Below are 20,031 nucleotides of genomic sequence, written 5' to 3'. Positions count from 1 at the left end.
AATTAGCTAGCTGTTTATATTATAATGGCAACTAGATCCACCCTCAACCAGTTGTTCCCCCATGCAATTTTTGTTCCTTTTCATGCAGAGATCAGATTTTGGGTTTTAATAATCTGCTGAATGTGTAAATATGCACATGGATATTGGTACTATGTCGATTGATTTCAGAGAGGAAGCTCACCAAGCTATAACATATTAACATGAAACACATTTTGATCAAATGGCTGCCAAATTTGTATAGCTTCTTCTTTGGACCAGAAGGCAAAAAAAATCCAAGAATAAGGTCATTTGCCTCCTAATAGGTAAAAAAATCCAAGAATGAGGCAAAAAAATCCTAATAAGTCCTCAGTCACTTTCACTCTGGTATTTCCATCCCTAAAAGTAAAAGCTTCATAGAGAGGACGGATTCTTTTATAGCCTTTCGGTGCTTAAATTCAACCACTTTCATTCTTTTTACTCTTCTCTTTTTCTTTTTTCTGATCACTTGGAGGGGAATATAAGCAGTAGTTTCATTTCTTGTTCTGCATAACTGATTTGACTCTCTGTATCTAATGCTCAAGCTCAGACAAGATGGAAAAGCTAAAGCTGCAAATGTTGCCTTCTCATTCCCATAGTTCCAATCCCTGCCAGCTTTCCTTCTTCCTTTGACTCCAAATCAGTTGTCATTTTTTGGCTCTCTGGTGATTCAAAAACCCCTCCTTGTTTTCTTTGAATTCAAAGCAGTGGCTTGTAGCAAGTTCTTTCAGCGTTATATTACTCTTTCTCTCTTTATGAAAGTGTACTGCTTTCAACTATGGGCATTGAGGTGTGCTCGGAGATTTCCAGCCCCGGATTTAGTCCAAGGATTTCGTTTTCTCATGATCTCGACAAGGCAAACGCAACGGTGCCAAAAGAAGAGCAGCAACTACAACGGTTAGACTCCTCTCTAGTGGATTCAAGTTCCGATTTCGACTTCTGCATAGTCAATAATATCAAGCTAGAGCTGTCTTCAGCCGACGAGCTTTTCTCTAATGGCAAGATTCTTCCTGTGCAAATCAAGCCAAATCCCAACACCAACACCACCAACAGCAAAGAAACCCTTCTTCATCCTCCTCAATCCGCAACAAAGAACACAGAGAAAAAGAGACTGAAGGAGTTCTTAGACGACAGCAATGCCGAAGATGAAGCTACTGAAAACGAAGAGAAGCCTCCGATTGCAAAGCCTTCTTGGCAGTTCAGGAGAAGCAGCAGCCTCAATTTGGATAGTACTACTACTGCGCGAGGCATGAACTTAATCCGATCACTGCATTTTCTTTCGAGAAGCAACTCAACCGGATCAGCTCCAAATCCAAAACAAACAGTTACCCCAAATCAGAAGCAGCAGCCTTTGAGGAAAAACCAATCTACCAATTCAAGGAGAAGATCATCCTCAGCATCATCATCATCATGTTCAAGTAGCACTACTTATTATCCTTACAACACTTCTCCGCGGTCACACAAGCCTTCATTAAGGAGGAGTGGATCTTACGGCAATGGGGTAAGAATCAGTCCAGTCCTGAATCTCCCACCGCCTTACATTTCGAAAGTTACCGTGAGTTTTTTCGGGTTCGGATCTCTCTTCTGTAATGGTAAGTTAAAAAAGAAGAAGAAATGAGATGTCTTCATGTCCAATTACAGATGCAGTTAGCTGTCCAACCATGTGATCATACTCTGTAAAATAAGAAATGTTTAGGAATCTTTGCTGGTATGGAAAAATAGAAATAGTTTATCGACTGTTTGGATTTACTACTTGTGAGAACTACAGGGGATAGAAGTGTAGGGACAGTAAACTCTGCATTTCATATCAATGTGTTACTGGCTTAGGAGACAAGATAAACAAGGTATCTTTCTCTCATGCCTCTCTCCTCACATCCCTTTCTTTCTTTTTTTTCTGCTTTTGATTCTTTATCTATAGCACAAACCAAGTAAATACGACTCTTTTTCTTCGTTTAAACATTGATTAAGGGTTTCTTTTTGTTCTTTTCTGCTTTGCTTTCCTTAAGATCCTTTAATTTTGTAGTATTAGGACATAAAAACAGGTTAGCTGAAAGGAAAAGTATCAAATCAATCATCAATGGAAAGAGTCCATTTCTTTAGTCCTCAATCATCATTTCGTTTAAGAATGGGTCATGACAGATCCAAACCCCTGCGAGGACTTGGGTTATAGTAAAGCAGGAAATGAGTATAACGAATTAGTGGAAATAAAATAGGACGAGAACAACAAGGCTGTTCATCTAGAATGAAGTTTTGAAGTGCCTGGAAATAGAAAACTGAGATGGAGATGAGAATCTAATAAAAAAAAAAATTTAAAAAGAGATGGAGATGAGGAGGGATGGATATGATCTGAGGAGGGATGACTGGTTGCACTAGGAAGATAACAAACAGAACCAAATAGTGTTAGTTAACGACAGATTGCACTCCTCAAAATAACAAAGAAGCTTCAAACTGGAGTTGAAGTTCCACTAGTGGACTGTAGATTAAAACGGGCCTCTGAATAGTTGAGGTGGAACAGAACAGAGCTTCTGACGCGTATTCAAAGGTCAAGGATGCCGAGTCAAACAACAGCCTTTGGACCTTGGTTCTCTGAGTTTTGGAGTTCAAGAGCCGAAGAGAATAACATGTCAGCCAGTTCCAACCAAACCCCACAAAGTCAAACAAGGGAGTTGCTTGGAGCCAATTTCCATTTTCCAGGATGGAGAAGAGTCCAGCAGAGAGACCAGAAAGCCAAAGCCAAAGCCAAAGCCAGGCACGGCATAAGCTAAAAGCAATTGGTAAGATCATCAGGATTTTCTGACCTAAGAAAAGATCGTCATGATTTATGGAGACAATTGATTGATTAATGATCCATAAGGCTCATCATTAATCACTAAGCATTGGAGATTAGTACTCATTAACCTCAGAGGAACTCCATATCTGTGATCCTCACAAACTTTCATGTCTATATTATCATGTCTGGTTTGAAATTTTCAGCATAAACGAGAATAAGACAGAAAATGACAAAATACCAATTTGGAAGCAGAAATGACTAGGTTTTTAAAAAATAAAATAAAATAAAAAATTCAAATAAATTGGGAAGGCATGCCTTCCCCTATAGGGATTCACAAGAGAATAAAAGAGTATCCATCTCAAACCAGTAAGACAGGGAAAAAAGTCAAGCAATATAAGGTGAAAGATTCCACTGAACTACCATGTTATCAGACCAACTCTATATTCACCACACAGAATCTCACAGCATGCGAAATACCAGTAATCAATGAACAAGGAAGTAGTAGAACTAACTGAAGCATTTGCTGGCAGTTAGTAGGGAAGGAAATGAGGGTTTAGCAAGGAAGGAATCAAAGATTGCACATTATGATGATTATATACTACAGTCTACAGGTTAAGCCAGGACGTTTCAAGTACTAAATTATGGTTTGTGAAAATTGATCAACACTAATGTGTGATTTCCAAGCCAAGCAACAAATAAAAGCAGCCAAGTGTCCATAGAGGCAAGAACCCAAGACCCTAGTTAGCATCAAACTTGAGTACATTCCCAACATCGGCAAAATACTACAGGATACAGAAATGAAAGGCTTCAGGTTCCATGTTCATACAAAAACTCACTCCCCCAAAGCTAATCCTCTTCTCTCACAAGACAATGCATGTAAATGAAGAGAACAACTAAAAGACTCAAAAGACAAATTGTCAAATAGTACCCAAAGAACACATCAAATAAAGATGAACACTGAGTACACTGATATTAATGCAACTTCAACATTAGACCGTCACAAAATCAAGACCATAGAACAAGTATTCTATTCCATATAACTAGTTCCATATAATAGTAGCCACCCAGCTTACCTTTATTTACAATTATTAAGAAAAGAAGAAAGAAGATAAATTATAATTAACAAACAAAATCATTGTTCCAAAGCAACTGAACATTAAGCAGTGCAGGGGATTCGACCTTTCATCAAATTCCCATTGCACAATGTGTACTGTGGCCTACCACTAATTAGCGCTACCAGCAGCAGCAGAAGTCAGAAGACAGAGCCTTGAAACAATCAACACAAGCCAGCATTTGCTCCAACTCGCTACCTCTGCAAAACGAATCAAGTTCAAAATTAAGGAACCATACTTCTGAAGACTCAGATATCAAAAAGGAGCACAAGTAAGTAAAACCAAGAACCAGCTGAAACAAATTTTACAAATTGATGACCAACAGAGAAGAAGAGCGGGAACTTTAAATTCCATGCTCGTCTTCTTAATTTATGAACCCACAAGACAAGTAGTCAACTACATTGAATCCAAATTTTCATAATTCAGAGGCTAGAGGCCTAAACTACCAGGTCCCTCATCTCATATCATTCTATTTCGACGAAAGCATGAAACTTTTGAAAGTTTCAGATAGAACTCAGAAGAAAGGAAATACCTTGACATTTTCAGGGAACTCGGGAACCTTGTACGAATCAGCTGAGACCTCCGTCAACCACATACCGGGAAACAACGCCTGTAAAATCCAAACCACCACCATTATTGTTATTTGATTCGAACGAAACCAAAGGAGGAGGAAGAAGAAGTGCAAAGACAGTTAATTTGGTGAGTGAAATTATGAAGAAAGAGTAAAAATTTTAAATTGACTTACATCCAATTGCTTCTGCACCGCTCTGGGCCGCTTCTTGGGGCGGCGGGGAGCGCGGTGGCCGAGAATCTGCGTAAAATCTTCATCGATCTCCTTCTTGGAGAGCGTGAGTGAGAACTTGGGCCTCTCCTTGGGCCTCTCCTTCTTCTCCAAACCCGACCCGGAAGCCCCCCGGACCAGCCTCGGCGACTTGCCGCCATTGTTGCCCTCACTCCTCAACGGCGAGGAATTCACCTTCCTCTCCTCAATTCTCAAACCCTTGCTGCCGCCGCCACCGCCAATAGGAGCCTTGCACGCCGCCCTCCTCGTCCTCAGATTCCACGGCCTCACCGCCGCCGCCGCCGCAGGCGAAGATCCCCCATCCTCCACCGCCGCAGCCTCGGCGTCCTCCTCCACCGGAGCCGCCACGTCAGTAACCACAGCAGCTTCCGGAGCCGACGTCGACGTCGACGTCGAGGTCCTCCTCGCCTCTCAAAATCGCGTCTTTCATCTTATCCGCCGCCGTCTTGAATTCAAACATGAGCTTCTCCCTAACCGCCTCGATCCCCTCCTCCTCCTCCTCCGCCTCTACGCCGTCGTCGATCCTCGGCCTCCTCGCCCTGCTCCGCCTCTCGAAAACCCCCTCCGATTCCCCTCCCCGCCGCCGAGTCATCCCCACCACCGATCGCCGATCAAACCCCGCCGGCGGCGCGTCGGCATCGGAGTCCTCCACCTTCATACAGCGCAGGTGCCTCTGGTTCCCCCACTTCAAATCCCACGGCAGACTGAAATTGTGCAGAGGCTTCGCCGCTCTCTCGGAATTCATCGCCGCCGCCGTCACTCTCGTTCTCTCCTCCGACGCTCCCGTATACACCATTGATCGGAAAACTCAAACCCAAGCCTCCCCACCACTCTGATTTCACAGAGTCCTCTCTCTCTTTGATTTTTTTCTCCGAATGGAAAATTTCTTTCTCTCTCTAGTTTCTCTCTCTTGTTTCTCTCTGGCTCTATTTTGCCCTCTTTTGTGAAATCGCCGGGAAACGTAAGTTTATATACGAGTGGGGGGGACTCAGGGGTGGGTGCCTTTTAACGTTCGGGTTTGCCCCAAAATTGGCCTCATTTTTTTTATTTTCTTATTCCTCTTGCCAGAAGGCAATGTCTTGTTTTTTTATATTTTGTTTTCGGGTTTGAATTCCCGGTTTTGGGCCTTTGCTAAAGTGCGCTGTGGTGTTTTTGGTGCACCGAGGGGTTTTCCCGGGTGATGCGTCGCGTTTTTGAGCAAGGTCTCTTTGATCTCGTGTTATAGCCGTTGATTCCAATCTTTTTTTTTTCTTTTTTTTTTGGTAAGATTCCAATCTTATTTTCTTTTATCTGGACTGGAATTATAAAAATTGAAAACCTAATGTGTGGAGAAATACATTTTCCACACTTTTAATGTTTACATTCAAGGCCAAAAAAATTCAAGGTGAATATTTTACATTCCGATGATCCAATAAAGGAGAGTAATATGCTTTAACGGGAATGTAAATAACATTGGTCTATATTAACGAATTATTTATATTGTTTCTATGCTCTGTTGGTTACAGAGGAATACATCGGTTGAAATCTGTTTGTGGATATTACATTTCCAACTCATGTCTAATTTGTCAAATTCAATGTGCATAATTTTTCATTCTGAAAGCTCATTAGAGAAAAATAATATGCTTTAACGGGGATGTAAATAACATCATTTATATTAGCAAAGTATTTATATGATTTCTATACAATGATGGATACGGGGCAACGCATGATCCAAATTTGTCTTGTATATTACATATTTCACTTATGTGTAATTTGTTAAAATCAACGTGTACATTTCTCATTTCGAATACCCATTAAAAGAAAGTAATATGCTTTAACGGGGATGTAAATAACTTCTTCTATATTAGCGAATTATTTATATTGTTTTCATATATACTTTATGGATACAAGGGAATGCATAGGTCCAGCTGGATTTATTTGCTTGACATTACATTTTCCACTCACAAATTTTAAAATTCAATGCGAGCATTTTCCATTATGTAAATCCTTTTACGAAGAACAATTAGGCAATATGCTTTAACAGTATGTAAATAACGTCGGTCTATATTAGCGAATTATTTATGTTGTTTTCTATATTTTGTTGGATATGGAGGGAACCTATTGGTCTAATTTGTTGCTGGATATTCCATTTTCCACTTGAGCTCATCGGAACCCTAATTATTCCACCCATTTCGACTTCGATCTCGTGATTCCTAACTTCTAGCTCAATCGAAGCTCCACCATGACCTCCGAGAGCTCCAATAGTCGCATTGTCATCGGCCGATACAAGATTTGAATCCTGACATGGCTGCACTCGAACCTGACAGAGACGATGAAGGCGCACTGGATAATTGAACGGTTGTTGTTTTGGCCACGATCCTCAGCGAGGGCAGAGAGGTAACTAGCAGTACCAAAAGTAAGAAAAACAAGGGTGCGGAGCGTGCCACAGCGCGGGCGCGGAATGAGTGCGCTATGCTGGACTTCTAATCAAGCGAAAAGGGTTTTCGGTGCCACCTCGCGGATGAGGGATTACGAGCAAACCTCTTGTTCACCTGTAAATCGATACTCACTGTTAGAGCAAGCAGAACAATAATCAGGAAGAAAGGACGAGTCCGAACGGGCTCTGTAGACCAAAGCAAAGGGTGTTTTAGTGTCTAGGGTTTCGAGAAGCTCGAGAGTTTGTAAGTTTTGTATGATTTGATTGTGTGTTGAATAATCCTCGAGCTCTTTTATATAGCATCCTGCGATTAGCTGATAGAGGTACAATCACAAACCCATTCGGACTCAACAAACAGAATACCATAGGGACACGCCTTGCTCGCAAACTGTCACATCCCGACCCTTATATTTTTACCTTATTTACTAGCGTGTTTATAATAAGAATTTTACCGTCCCGATCTTTGAGTAAATAGTTTAATTGGTCCCTAGAGGGGTTTCGGGGACGATTATGTGCGGAGGATAATTCGTATGGGGAAAATACGACGACGGTAAAAATAGTAAATTTTAGCTAGTAAAAGGTAATTTTTATTCGGGTATTATTTTTCGGGGTGTTGAATTTTGGAATTTTGGGATAAAAGGAGTGTTGGGTCGGCTGGGCCGAGCCCAACCCATTTCTTCTTCTTTTCTTTTTCTCTCTCCCTCCCGATTTTTCTCTCTTCTCACCCGGTTTTTCCCTCTCTACACCCAGAAGAGTTTCCGGCCGCCCTCCCGTCGCCGTCCGGCCACCAACCGCCGCCGCACCGGTTCCAATCGAACGGCCTCCAACCCAGCTTCCATTCTAGGCCGGTAGCAGCCCCCCTAGCGCCGCCGTGAGAGAGCGGTGCCGCCCGAAAGCAAAGGCTGTCCTGAACTTCCCTTCGCCGGAACTTCCTCCTCCGGCCACCAATCCGGGCAAGCTTGGTTCGGTTTTGTAGCCCTCCTCCCGTGCAACAACCCCTCCAAGCAGCTCCCTCCCTCTTGAGCTAGGTAAGGAGAAATGTGGAGTTGAAATTTCTAGGCTTTTAAGTTATTTTCGTTCGATTAGCCTACTTAGGCTTGGAATTGGGTGATGTGTTGATCATGAAAGTTGTAGAGGAGATTGAGAGGAAGATTCTGTTAAAATTTGGTAGCTTTTGCAGGTCGCCGGAGTTGGTCGCCGGCCGCCGCTGCCGGCGGAGCTGGCGCCGGCGCCGGCGCTGTTTTGGGAAATTTTGTGGTTTTTGATGTAGAATATTAAGAGGATATTATTGAGGTGATTTAGGGAATTTTTGGATGAGATTTGGATAGGTTTGTGAATTTCCGAAGTTTGGTATTTTTGGCGGTTAATTAATGTAGAATCCGGCCGTAGGATTTAAGTCGTATTTTGAGGAGGTGGTATTTACGACTGTTGAGTATGATATTTAAGTTCGGATCGTTCCGATTTAAGAACATCGAAGTTAGACAATGATGAGCGTAATTATGGCTCTCGGGTAATTTTGCCTATTTTGATTAAATATTGGATTATTGGTTGGGAAATTAATATTTTATTTAGAACAGGACGTGAGGAGGCTCGAGCAGACGAGACCCCAGATCGACATCAGGCTTAGGCCTAATTTGTGAGTGGACTTTTATTTGAAATAATATGCATGCTATGGTTCATGATTGAACATTTCCTGTCGTTGGAGTATTTTGCCGTCAATTAATTTTGACGCTTTTATTTCTCTGAGAGAGATACCGAAAATGGGATTTTCGGTGGATATAAATATGTATTTATGAGAGAGTATGTATATAAAATGCTAGCTAGCCATATGTGTCTGTCCACCTTAATGACGTAGCATATAGCCGCATTATGGTGTGACGTGAGCGTTGGACGTAAGCGTAGTAGCCCTATTTGAGTGTTTAATTCATATAGGGGGTATGGACACATATTTATACACCCGTCCGTCCACCTTGATGGCGTAGTGTAGCACCGCATTAAGGCGTGACGTGAGCGTTGGACGCGAGCGTAGTAGCCCTATATAGACCCATGAATTTATATAGGGAGTATGGACGAGTGTAAATACATACATATATTATAGAGTCTGAGAGGCTCGATATTTATGGGATAAAAGTTTTATCGCTTGCGGCATGCATTCGATTTTTCCTTAGAAATTAATTTGGGGAAACATAAATATTTTATTTATTATTTTATTTTTGTCCACTCACTCTAACGTTATTAAATGTTTTCCCCTGGGCCCTTCGTTTTAAATTGCCCAGTCTGCAGAGTTCGGGTTGGATCTAGTAGGAGACGAGGCATAGTCACCTGCTTTTCTGCCAGTTTTCGCCAGTAGGTTACCTGTTCAACCTACTCGTGTTTTCTTGCTTCCGCTTGTGTTTAGTAGCTCTGAATACTTTAGAATTTTTGTATTTTATGCGATGTTCAGAAGTGATAAATTAAGAGTGTAATTTGAAATTTTCGAGTTAGGGTTGTCCATCTGCAAGGGAGATTTTCTTAATCTTTTCAGTAAATTTTCCTTGGAGATGGTCCCCGCACGACTTACTCTGGGTTTCAGGGTGAAATTAGGGGTGGGTCGTGTCACAAACTGTGTTATCCAAATGACACGTGTTCAGAACAGACTCCGCTTACGCCTCACATGCCGCCCCCGAGCTATCACATTGTAGTCTCATATGCGAACTCAAATACTAGGAATTCTTCTCTCGCGAGGTGCTACAGTCCTTATCAAAATCTACCTCGCGTGCTTCTGGAGCTCGCAACTCTAAACGGGCTTTATCTTTATAAAAGGCCATAGGTATTTGCCCAAATGTTATCCAAAACTTATTGCGAGTATTGGACCAAATTATCCACTGGGCTCAAACAGTTGTTGGGGTAGAAATTGAATGAGAATCTAGGAGCTTGTCGTTGTTGGGCTTGATGATCTGATCTTCCCTTTTAGGGTTGCAAGACTAGGCCCAAAGTCTTCCTAAGATAGACTTTGTTGTGATGGAAAGGCTCCGAGCGTGTAATATCAATACTGAGAGGACTTAGTAGTGTGCATGGTGTGGGAGCTAGGATCTTGCAAGTGTAACAGAATGCATGCTCATCATGAAAATGGTCTAATGTAGGTGAGGGATTGTAAAGTATGGTGGTGGTGTTTAGAGGTGTCTAAGGGTGTTTGGAAAGATGGGTATGGTGGTGGTGATCTAGGGTCGGTTGAGCATGAGGAGGTTGGTAGTGGTTTTTTTCCATGTAGGTGTTGTTTTTCAAGCCCATTGTAGTTCCCTTTTAAATAAAACTGTAGTTGAAGACTAAGGGTAAAAAAATGACTCGTGACTCTCTAATTTTAGCAAAGGTTAGAACCCTCCTTTTGTTATATGTTTTAATATAGTACTCGCAAGTGCACGAACCACTTATAGAATAGAAGTGTAAGCACGAGGTCGTTCCCTCTATGGATTGATTAAAACAACTTACTATGCCAATTATACTACACCTAATGAGATAAACACATTGATTTTTGTAATGTTGATGAATGAAAACAGAAAATAAAGTAATAAAATTAAAACAAAAGAAAACAATCAGATTTGTAAGAGTTTATGAAATAGATTATGAAGATGTTAAAGCTTTGAATCCACCACCTAATACTCCTACCCTCCTCTCTAGTTGAGCAATTGAATTCCCTAGATTACATGTTAAAGATTTCCGTACATAAGCCTTATTGATCCCGGACATATGCCAAAGTTCTTCTAAGCAATGAATTCTAACTTATTGATGCCGTATAGAACTCAGTAGTCAAACTATAATCTACTTCACGTTATGATCAAGTTCAAGCTATAAGTAAATATGTTCAACTCCATTAAGCACAAAAGAACTAAAAAATCATATAAACAAGAATATCGACTATGATCAAACACTTGTATTCTTAACTTACAACTCTCTAATCACAAGATTAAACAATCTTTTGGAACCCTATAAAACATCTACTCTCGATCAAGCCTAATGTTTTCAAACCAAATAATCAATAAACAAAATCTAGGTCTTATTGATCCCGAGCAAAGATTTTGAATAAAAGTACAATTGAAACGGTGATTGAGAATTTAACATAGCAATCCATTGAATCCAAAACAATCAACTAAAGAAATAGAGTAATCATACTAGGGGCTTCATCTCAGCTCTAGCTAGAAGTTTAGAAATCCATAGATAAAGAAAACATGACTAGAAATAAAGAAAGCATGAAAGAAACAAGGGAAGAGATAGGAACTCGGGTTGAGCGATGGTGAGGCTATGTTCTTCTTCTCTCTGCGTTCTTGCTGCCTCTCTTTGCTGCGTCTCCTCTCTGTTTTTCACGTCCTAAAGGTTTTGCTTTTATTCCTCTTGAAATCCCAATTGATTTAGGCTTTTCGGACTCTCCTTGTCCAACATGGAATTGTTATCTTCTCTCCAAATAACACAAGGTTATTATTGTCAATGTAAAAATAGCCTTTCAAATATGTTAGCCACGTTCAGCCCTTCCCTTTCAGTATTAAGATTGATGGACTTGGGCTTCACGAATTGGAATCATGAGAAGAAACATAAAATTCGTCAGAATCTGCATCCACGTGCTGCATTCACTCAAACCTTCATAACTTGCTCTAGAAAAATACAAATCCACTTCCGCAAAATTCCTCATAAAGCTAACATTTGTAGCTTTCCAATGGTGTATAGCTCGCCTCTAGATTCCTTGTGAGTAGATACAATTTAATCCTCAAAGTTGACGCACAGCAGAGCAATTTCTGGATCACCTAGCTCCAAATTCTCTTTTTCTCCAACTTGACCTACAAAATTTAAAAACCAAGTAAATAACTCACAATTGACAATAACTAAGCATATAATCATGCATCTAAGGGTATAAAAATGTATGAAATATAAATCTATCACCTTTTCACTGTCATCGTTCGAGCCTTAAACTAAAAAAACATAAAGGTCGCAGTGGTTTAGAAGTACCCCCTCTTGATTTCTTACCAATCTACTTTTGGCTAAGGGGTTTAGGGTGAAACATGGCCTTGAGTTTGCCTTAAGCTTATAAGGTGGAAGTTGTGAAAACAGGTGAGTCTGAGGTGACTTGTGATGCTAGTATCCTATGTCTAAAGGCATTGGGTGATGAGATAAGGTATCTGTTACATGCCTATGCGCGATGAACTCAAATTCAAGTTTGATCCTCGACTCTTAAGACTTCTCGGACATTTGACATTTGGCCTCCATAGGCCTTGCAAAATCTTGTATCCTTCCACACCACAACCCACTAATTAATAAGCTCCATTTGGCCTAGTGTCTTGGGTCCACGTTACTGGTTGGCAGCGTGGCATGTTGTGATAGATGGGTTTGGGCATACCATCCAAGATGCTTGTGCGCAATTGTGCTTGACGTGTGTTGGCATATGTATGAAATGGGCAGGCATGTGATCATTGAAGCGTATCCGTGAGAAAACCATGTGTCATAAAGGGAGTAGGCTTGAGCATGAACTAGCATGGCATGGCCTGGCTTGACTCCCAAATGGGCCTTGTGTAGCTTTATCCAGGGAAGGGCTTGGCATGGCTTTCGTGACCTCGTTCTATAATTTGGGCATGTCATGGCGTGGCTTGCCTCCCTCGTCCTAGATAAAGGGAGTAGGTTTGGGCATAAACGAGCATGACATGGTCTGGCTTGACTCCCAAATGAGCCTTGTGTAACTTTATCTAGGGAGGGGCTTGGCATGGCTTTCGTGACCTCCTTCTATAATTTGGGCATGTCATGGCGTGGCTTGCCTCCCTCGTCCTAGATAAGATTTTGTACCAAGCTCCAATTCGCTCGAGGCAGACCAAATGACACGGACGTGGATGATACATGCCTCATACAGATCTAAGCCTGATCATTGACCTTAGGTCTCTAAGACTTTTGATAAAAAAAACAGGCTTACATTTTTGGGTATCAACAACGGTTCAAAGGGAGCGAAGGCAGCAGCTCGGCGTCAACAACCCAAGGAAAGTCATTGTTGTCACGCCGACGTATGCTCAAACGTTTCTGGCACTGCATTTGACTAGAGTTATGTACCTGTTGATGCTTGTGTCTTACGACGTCATTTGGATCGTGGTGGAGGCCGATGGGGTTACTAATGGTTTCTAATCTTCTATACATTTATGGATACATGGGAAAATATCGGTGCACATTTCATTTTCTATCTGCTGAACATTTCATTTTCTACTCACGAATTTTAAAAATTCAATGCTAACATTTTTCTTGCCATCAATCCTTTTAATTTTAAGAACAACAATATGCTTTAGCAAGGATGTAAATGACATCAGATTATACTAACGAGCTAGTTTATTTATATTGTTTATATAAATTGTTGGATACGGGAGAACGCGTCCGTTCAAGTTTTTTCTTTTTCTTTTGAATAAATTAAAAAAAAAAACTTAGAGTGAGCTACGGGCTCATAATCATAATAGTCGTTGATTGGTTTTACTTGGTGAAGGACCGGGGTCATTTCTAATATCGATATTGGTCATTATGCCTATGTTGCGTAATAATGTAAGACCATTCATTTCAATGAAGTATGTTCACCCTATTTCAAAGTTAACATATTGAGTTGCAGACATAAGTGAAAACTGATGCATCAAACATTACTAATCAAAACCAAACAAACAATCGCAAATATAACGTGATATTGGATCCATGAGAATATGTGAGGACAAAGAAAACCTACACCCAGCTCATTACGGTATATATACACATTGTGTATGCTTCAATGCACTTCGTACACACTATAGACGACCCTAATACTTCGCAGAATGCATGTTCATGTTCATAGGGTTTGAACAGAATTTCGTTTAGTATTCGAAACTTTGATCATAGAATTACAGATCGAGAGGGAAGGAAACCCACTCGAGGTCCAACTTCCCAACGGCTAGTTTCTTATTCTTTTATACGAAGCAACCGACCATTATACCCACACTCTTTTTACAGCTAGGCTCCCCAACCACTAATAATATTCGCTTCTCTTCATTCCCTTTCTGCATCCCTATAAATGCTTCTCTTTCTCTTTGACCCGATCACCCCCGTGAAAGCCTCAACCTTTCCAAAAGGAGAGGGAGCGCAACTGATCCCAATCATCTCTCTTTTCACCTAAAAAATGTCGAGGAAACACATGCCCATTTTCTCGAAGCTCCTCAGAGTCTTCATCTTCATTGCCAAAGTGAGGAAGCTCTCGTTGGAGAAGTACTACTCGTCACTCATCAGGAAGTCGCAGAGAGTTCGAAACCGAAAGAAGCTGAGGTTTATGGAGCATTACAACTACGGCTTCCTCGGCGAATACGAGTTCTCGCCTTCCAACACTCCCCTCATTCGCTACCCCAGAAACCAGTTCACAAAGAAGAACAGAGGCTCCCGAGACTTGGAGTCTCCGTTCTTCCTATGCAAATGCTGGGGCAGCCTTAGAGTGCTGGAAGGCGAGGACCGCGGAGACTTTGCCGTGGAAGCTCTTCCGGCCAGTACTACTGACACCGAAGATGCAAATGCGTTAGCTTTGGTGGAGCCGTCGTTGGATTGGGAAAGTGACGAAGCTTCGATTGATATGCGGGCTCAGATGTTCATCGAGAGGTTCTATGAGGACATGAGGATGCAGAGGCAGGAGTCTATTGAAGCTTGTTAGATTGTTTGATCCAATATATAGCATGCTGTTGCAAATTTGTATTCGTTTGTTGTTTTTTTTTTATTTTTTTTTTATTTTTTAATTTTTTTTCTCTCCACAAGATATTTTTGACATCGTACGTGGAGAATGATTGGTTTGCAATTTATTTTTTTATTTTTTGGGATAATACATTTTTTCATTGGTTGTGTGAATATTTGAAATTCTGTGTTTCTTGTATTTGATGAGTTCATCATCATGGATCCCTAAACATAGTGTTGGTGTCCATGATCTGTCTGTTTAACACCAGCGGTGAAATCCTTCGAGTTGCCTAAATGTTACCATTAGCTGGATCTGGTTTACTGGTCCCTAAGTTCAATACAGATCAAATAGTTTTCCCCCGACAATGTCATCATGAGGTTCTAGAATTACACTTCAGAAGTGGATGGACAATTACTTAGTTTTGTCTCAGACATGGTGTGTGTGTGTGTATAGTGTAGCACCGTGTGGGTTATGATTAGAAGTTGGAACCTAGATCTCTAATATAATGTCATATTTATTTATGTACTTCACAACCAAAAAAAAAAAAATCAATACTACTTCATGTGAAACTATGTTATCTATATATTTATGTGGATTACCTTCGAAGCGAGTGGCGCCACTCGCTCCCTCTTTTATTTTTATTTTTTTTGCGCTATAGTTGAGAATTTGGTTTCATTGGGACTCCTTCTACTTGTAGCATTTTTCTTTTAAGAAACTAAACTTGCTCTCCTTTTTTTTGGTTAAAATATGTTAGCCAATGAGCAAAACTATTCGCCTAATACCATTTGGTCTAATGACATAGATTCGACTCACAATAAACAAGTTGTAATATTTAAGTTGTTATATGATAAAAAAAAATGAGCAAAGTCATTCATGTAATTTGAAGTGGGCAAAGGGCTCTTTGCACTCAATATTTTGTGAATGGGCTCGGCCCACCTTTGAATGGTAATTGTGCAGCAGGCCAGCAGCAGTCCACTACCTCTCTTTTTACTCTGTCTTCTTCGTTCCACTACGGTAAAGTAAATGCGTAGTAAAACTTTCTAGTTTCGTATTTTTCTCTTGTATTCTTTTATTCCAATCGGTTTGGTAAACCCCCAAATTATACCCGAGAGGAAAGCATCGACTCATTCTAGGGTTACGTATCTTCTGAATTGAGCAGAGAGCCAGCGCCGAGTTGTCCGATCAAAGATGGCCGAGTTCAGGCTCTACAATTCCATGACCCAGCAGAAGGAGGTTTTCAAGCCCCTCGTCCCCAAACAGGTCAGCATGTACGTCTGTGGCGTCACCGCCTACGCTCTCAGCCACATCGGCCACGCCCGCGCCGCCGTCAATTTTGACGTCCTCTACCGGTAAACTTCACTATCTCACTCTCATCAATTCGCGATTGGAAATTGTTGATAGCTTTTTACAGTGGCTCTGCTTTGATCTATTGACGTTTTACTGTGAGTTACTAGTCTAGCGGTTTTATCAGACAATGCGACATCTATCTGAGCAATTTGATGGTTGTTTTTACTGAAATGTGTGATGAATTGGATCACTAGTTAACAGTGTCATCGAAATTGTCGAAATTGTACAGATACTTAGAGCAGCGGGGTTATAAGGTCACATATGTGAGGAATTTCACTGATGTTGACGACAAGGTGAGATTCGCCAACTATGTCGAATGCTGATCTGTACTACATTCTTAGGGCTCAAACTTGTTGTAGTTAAGGGAAACAAGTTATATTGATTTTTATGGAAAGATACTATAAAAGAAGTCGAAAACTCTCTGAATCCCAGTTAAACTTGTGCTGGAATTCATTATTAGTTCTTTTCCTTTATGATATTTGTATGTCGGAAATCAGTTTGCTGGCTGATGCTTTAAATTGTTTATAATCATAATATATGATTAATGCTAAAAATGCTGACGCAGTGGTTGCTAATGTATGGGCATTTCAGATAATTCGTCAAGCAAATGAGCTTGGGGAAGATCCAATAAGTTTAAGTAATCGCTTTTGCCAAGAATATACCATTGACATGGGAGATCTCCAGTGCCGCACTCCAACCCATGAGCCACGTGTTTCTGATCACATGGAACAGATAATAGATATGATAACTCAGGTTCTCCAATGCATCACTCCAAACCATTTTTGTTGTGCTTTCCTTACTGTTAATATACATCATCAATTTTGAGTGTGACCGTGATAATGCTATATAATGTTTTGTTTTTGTTTCATGTGTGATGTTTCTATGCTTTGTTTCTTCTCTGACATAAACGTCATTCTAAACAGTATCTTTTATCATGTAGATCATCAACAATGACTACGCCTACGTAGTTGACGGGGATGTATTCTTTGCCGTTGAGAAATTTCCAAATTATGGGCAGTTATCTGGACAAAAGCTGGAACATATTAGGGCAGGTGAACGAGTTTCTGTTGATTCAAGAAAGCGCAATCCTGCAGACTTTGCATTGTGGAAGGTCTGTAACCGTCACAAGTTACCTCTTTTTTAGTGTTCTTGTTGATACTTTTCTCAAAGTTCCTGATATATTGAAATATTTCCAGTCTGCAAAGCCTGGAGAGCCCAGCTGGGACAGCCCTTGGGGAAAAGGAAGGCCGGGGTGGCACATTGAATGCAGTGCCATGAGTGCTCATTATCTTACATTCAAGTTTGATATTCATGGTGGTGGTATTGACTTGATCTTTCCACATCATGAAAATGAGATTGCTCAAAGTTGTGCTGCATGCCAGGAGAGTCGTGTCGGTTATTGGCTGCATAATGGTCATGTCACTAATAATAATGAGAAGATGTCAAAATCAGTGGGAAACTTTTTCACAATTCGTCAGGTAAACTGATATTTTCTTTTCGTTATCTTGGTAAATGTATTTTAGCGCTTCTACATATTTCCATCTTGTACCAGAATTATATGAAGTATCCATTATATTGCAGATTACTGAACGGTATCATCCACTGTCTTTGAGACACTTCCTATTAAGCGCTCACTACAGAACTCCTCTCAATTATAGTGTATCCCAGCTGGAAAGTGCATCAGATGCAGTTTATTACATATACAATGTATGGCTTTATGACCCTTTTCTAGATTTGAATAACTTTTATCTTCTAGTTTGTAGCAAGTCAATGTGCGGGCATGCACCTTTTAGAATCTTTTTATCGTTATTGTTTCGTTACAACTCTGTTATGTCAACTGTAGTGGATGATGCAAAAGACACGCCTAAAACTTACTCTACACTTAATATGAAACTGCTTTTCCGTGTTTATATTCCTTTTTGTCTGAGTTGATGTTAGTCCCTAGATCATTAGGCTTGTTTTGTTTTTGATGTCTGAAAACTGCTATTAGTCTTATGTTGTCTGTTGGCAGTAGAGATGAAGTTTATGGTTTAGTTAGCTTCTTAAATGATGTGGACAGAGTAAGCAATTCTGTATCAATTGCTGTTCATGTGTCTATTGTTTTTTTAACAAAAGATTTACACGTTGCTTAAATTACTGAACTGTGCTTCATATTTGGTAAATGGTAATACAGAAGCAAAGACAATCTTTAAAATGAATTTCGGTTGACATTTACAAATGAATCTTGTGTACATTGTCTGGTATCTTATGGCCTCTTTGTAATTGTTAGACTTTACAAGAATGCGAGGATGCTTTATCTCCATTTCAAGATGGGGCCCAGAAGGAAGGTGCAGAACAAAATGGTAGACCAGTTAAAATTACTCAAGAAGCAGAAGGATTGATCAGTAAGCTACAGAATGAATTTGAGACTAAAATGTCTGATGATTTGAACACTGCAAGCATATTGACCGGTGCTTTTCAAGATGCGTTGAGATATATAAATATAAATATGAAACCACTCAAGGTAAAACTTTGGTACTAGTTCCAGAATGCCTCGCTATCTTTTATATGCTCTCTTTACCCCTTCTATGTGTGTATGTGTGTAAGTTGGTACTTTATTTTCTTTCCAGAAAAAGAATCCGAAGCAGCAGCAATTATACAAGTCACTTGTTGAAACAAAGAAAGCTGTTGAAAAAGTTCTGGACACTTTGGGTTTGCTGTCCTCCGTTACATACTCTGAGGTGATATGATCTGTCCCCTGTTTTCTATATGTATGAAGATGAATGCTCTTTGGTTCAAGTTATGAACATGATGGTTTTGTTATGGACAGGTAGTGCAGCAATTGAAGGCCAAGGCATTGATTAGGGCTGGACTTTCTGAAGATGATGTGCTGCAAACAATTGCAGAGAGGACATTAGCAAGGAAGAACAAAGATTTTGCAAAAAGCGATCAGATCAGAGAAGAAATGGAGGAAAAGGGTATTCAAATCATGGATGTGGGCAATGAGAGTATCTGGAGACCGAAAGCTTTAAAAGAATAAGAACATTAGAAATTCTTTTTAAGATCTTATCAGACATAACTGATGTAAAATCTTTTGAGTTGTAGTCGTCACTTGTCAGTTTCTGAAGTCCCTTGGATATTGTTTTTTCTTATCTTATAGATTTTCCCTGCTAGCAAAATGGGAATACTGCCCTAGGACTTGTCAAGCAACATACTGAACAGGTTCTGCATTATACAATTTGGATGTAAGAATGTTGATTTGATATCCATTTTTCTGTGAGATCGATTATGAATTAGGAATCTCATCCTTTGCAGTGAAGTTCTGCCAGTTCTGGATTACTTTCTGTCGAATCTGGCGTGCATATTCGGAACGTGCTAGTTTATTGTCTGCTCGTGATGTATACTGAGAATTGCTTTGGTGAATCTGAGATTAGATTGTCAGAACAGGATTTGTTTGTGCAAGAGTGGAGGGAGCACAATGCTATAAACACTTGATCTTTGCAGGACGCCGAAACAAATGGGCTTTAGAAGAAGCAATCGTGAACTTGACACTCCTTCACCAGGCTTTGCCTTGATGCGACGACTCACTGCGCCTGTTGGTCTATACAACCAATCCATTCACTACCTTTGACCCAGTCTTGAAGACTAGGGCCATGTATAGTTAAACTCTGACATGAAGGACAAACCAGTTAATCTTGAATAAATGAACTCCACACCAGAACCTCGAGTCCTCGAGGTCTTCTCAAGTTCATGTTTCATTGATTCTGAGTCAACAAGAAACAGCTAGGTAGAACTGAATGTCGGACACTCATCTTGACTGAGCTACCTTCGCCTGAACTTCACGAGCAACTTCCATCTGAGTCTTTCAGGTTGAAACCGCTTGGTACACAGTTGACTACAAGCCCTATGTTT

The 20,031-nt window shown here is 40.5% G+C and overlaps 3 protein-coding genes across 3 annotated transcripts; 2 read left to right on the top strand and 1 right to left on the bottom strand.

Moving 5' to 3' along the window:
• The first annotated feature begins 525 nt into the window (after positions 1–525).
• On the top strand, positions 526–2,050 carry LOC101309253. The gene has a single exon (XM_004299004.1). It carries the CDS (start codon positions 794–796, stop codon positions 1,631–1,633), a length of 840 nt encoding a protein of 279 aa, XP_004299052.1. The 5' UTR covers positions 526–793; the 3' UTR covers positions 1,634–2,050.
• Positions 2,051–3,701: 1,651 nt separating this feature from the next.
• LOC101293981 lies at positions 3,702–5,495 on the bottom strand. The gene is made up of 4 exons (XM_004300927.1): positions 5,079–5,495; positions 4,643–5,026; positions 4,430–4,507; positions 3,702–4,097 (listed from the first exon to the last, which is right to left on the bottom strand). The coding sequence occupies exons 1-4, from the start codon at positions 5,493–5,495 to the stop codon at positions 4,092–4,094; spliced, it is 885 nt and encodes a 294-aa protein (XP_004300975.1). The 3' UTR covers positions 3,702–4,091.
• A 10,412-nt stretch (positions 5,496–15,907) lies between these two features.
• LOC101308966 (cysteine--tRNA ligase-like) lies at positions 15,908–19,464 on the top strand. The gene is made up of 9 exons (XM_004299003.1): positions 15,908–16,142; positions 16,370–16,433; positions 16,732–16,893; positions 17,081–17,251; positions 17,337–17,618; positions 17,722–17,847; positions 18,410–18,643; positions 18,750–18,860; positions 18,950–19,464. The coding sequence occupies exons 1-9, from the start codon at positions 15,982–15,984 to the stop codon at positions 19,157–19,159; spliced, it is 1,521 nt and encodes a 506-aa protein (XP_004299051.1). The 5' UTR covers positions 15,908–15,981; the 3' UTR covers positions 19,160–19,464.
• The last annotated feature ends 567 nt before the right edge of the window (positions 19,465–20,031 follow it).

The sequence above is a fragment of the Fragaria vesca genome, linkage group LG5 (assembly GCF_000184155.1).
Source record: "Fragaria vesca subsp. vesca linkage group LG5, FraVesHawaii_1.0, whole genome shotgun sequence".
Taxonomy (NCBI): Eukaryota; Viridiplantae; Streptophyta; class Magnoliopsida; order Rosales; family Rosaceae; genus Fragaria; species Fragaria vesca.
The sequence above is the reverse complement of the archived record's forward strand: the minus strand, read 5'-3'. Positions and strand labels throughout refer to the sequence as shown.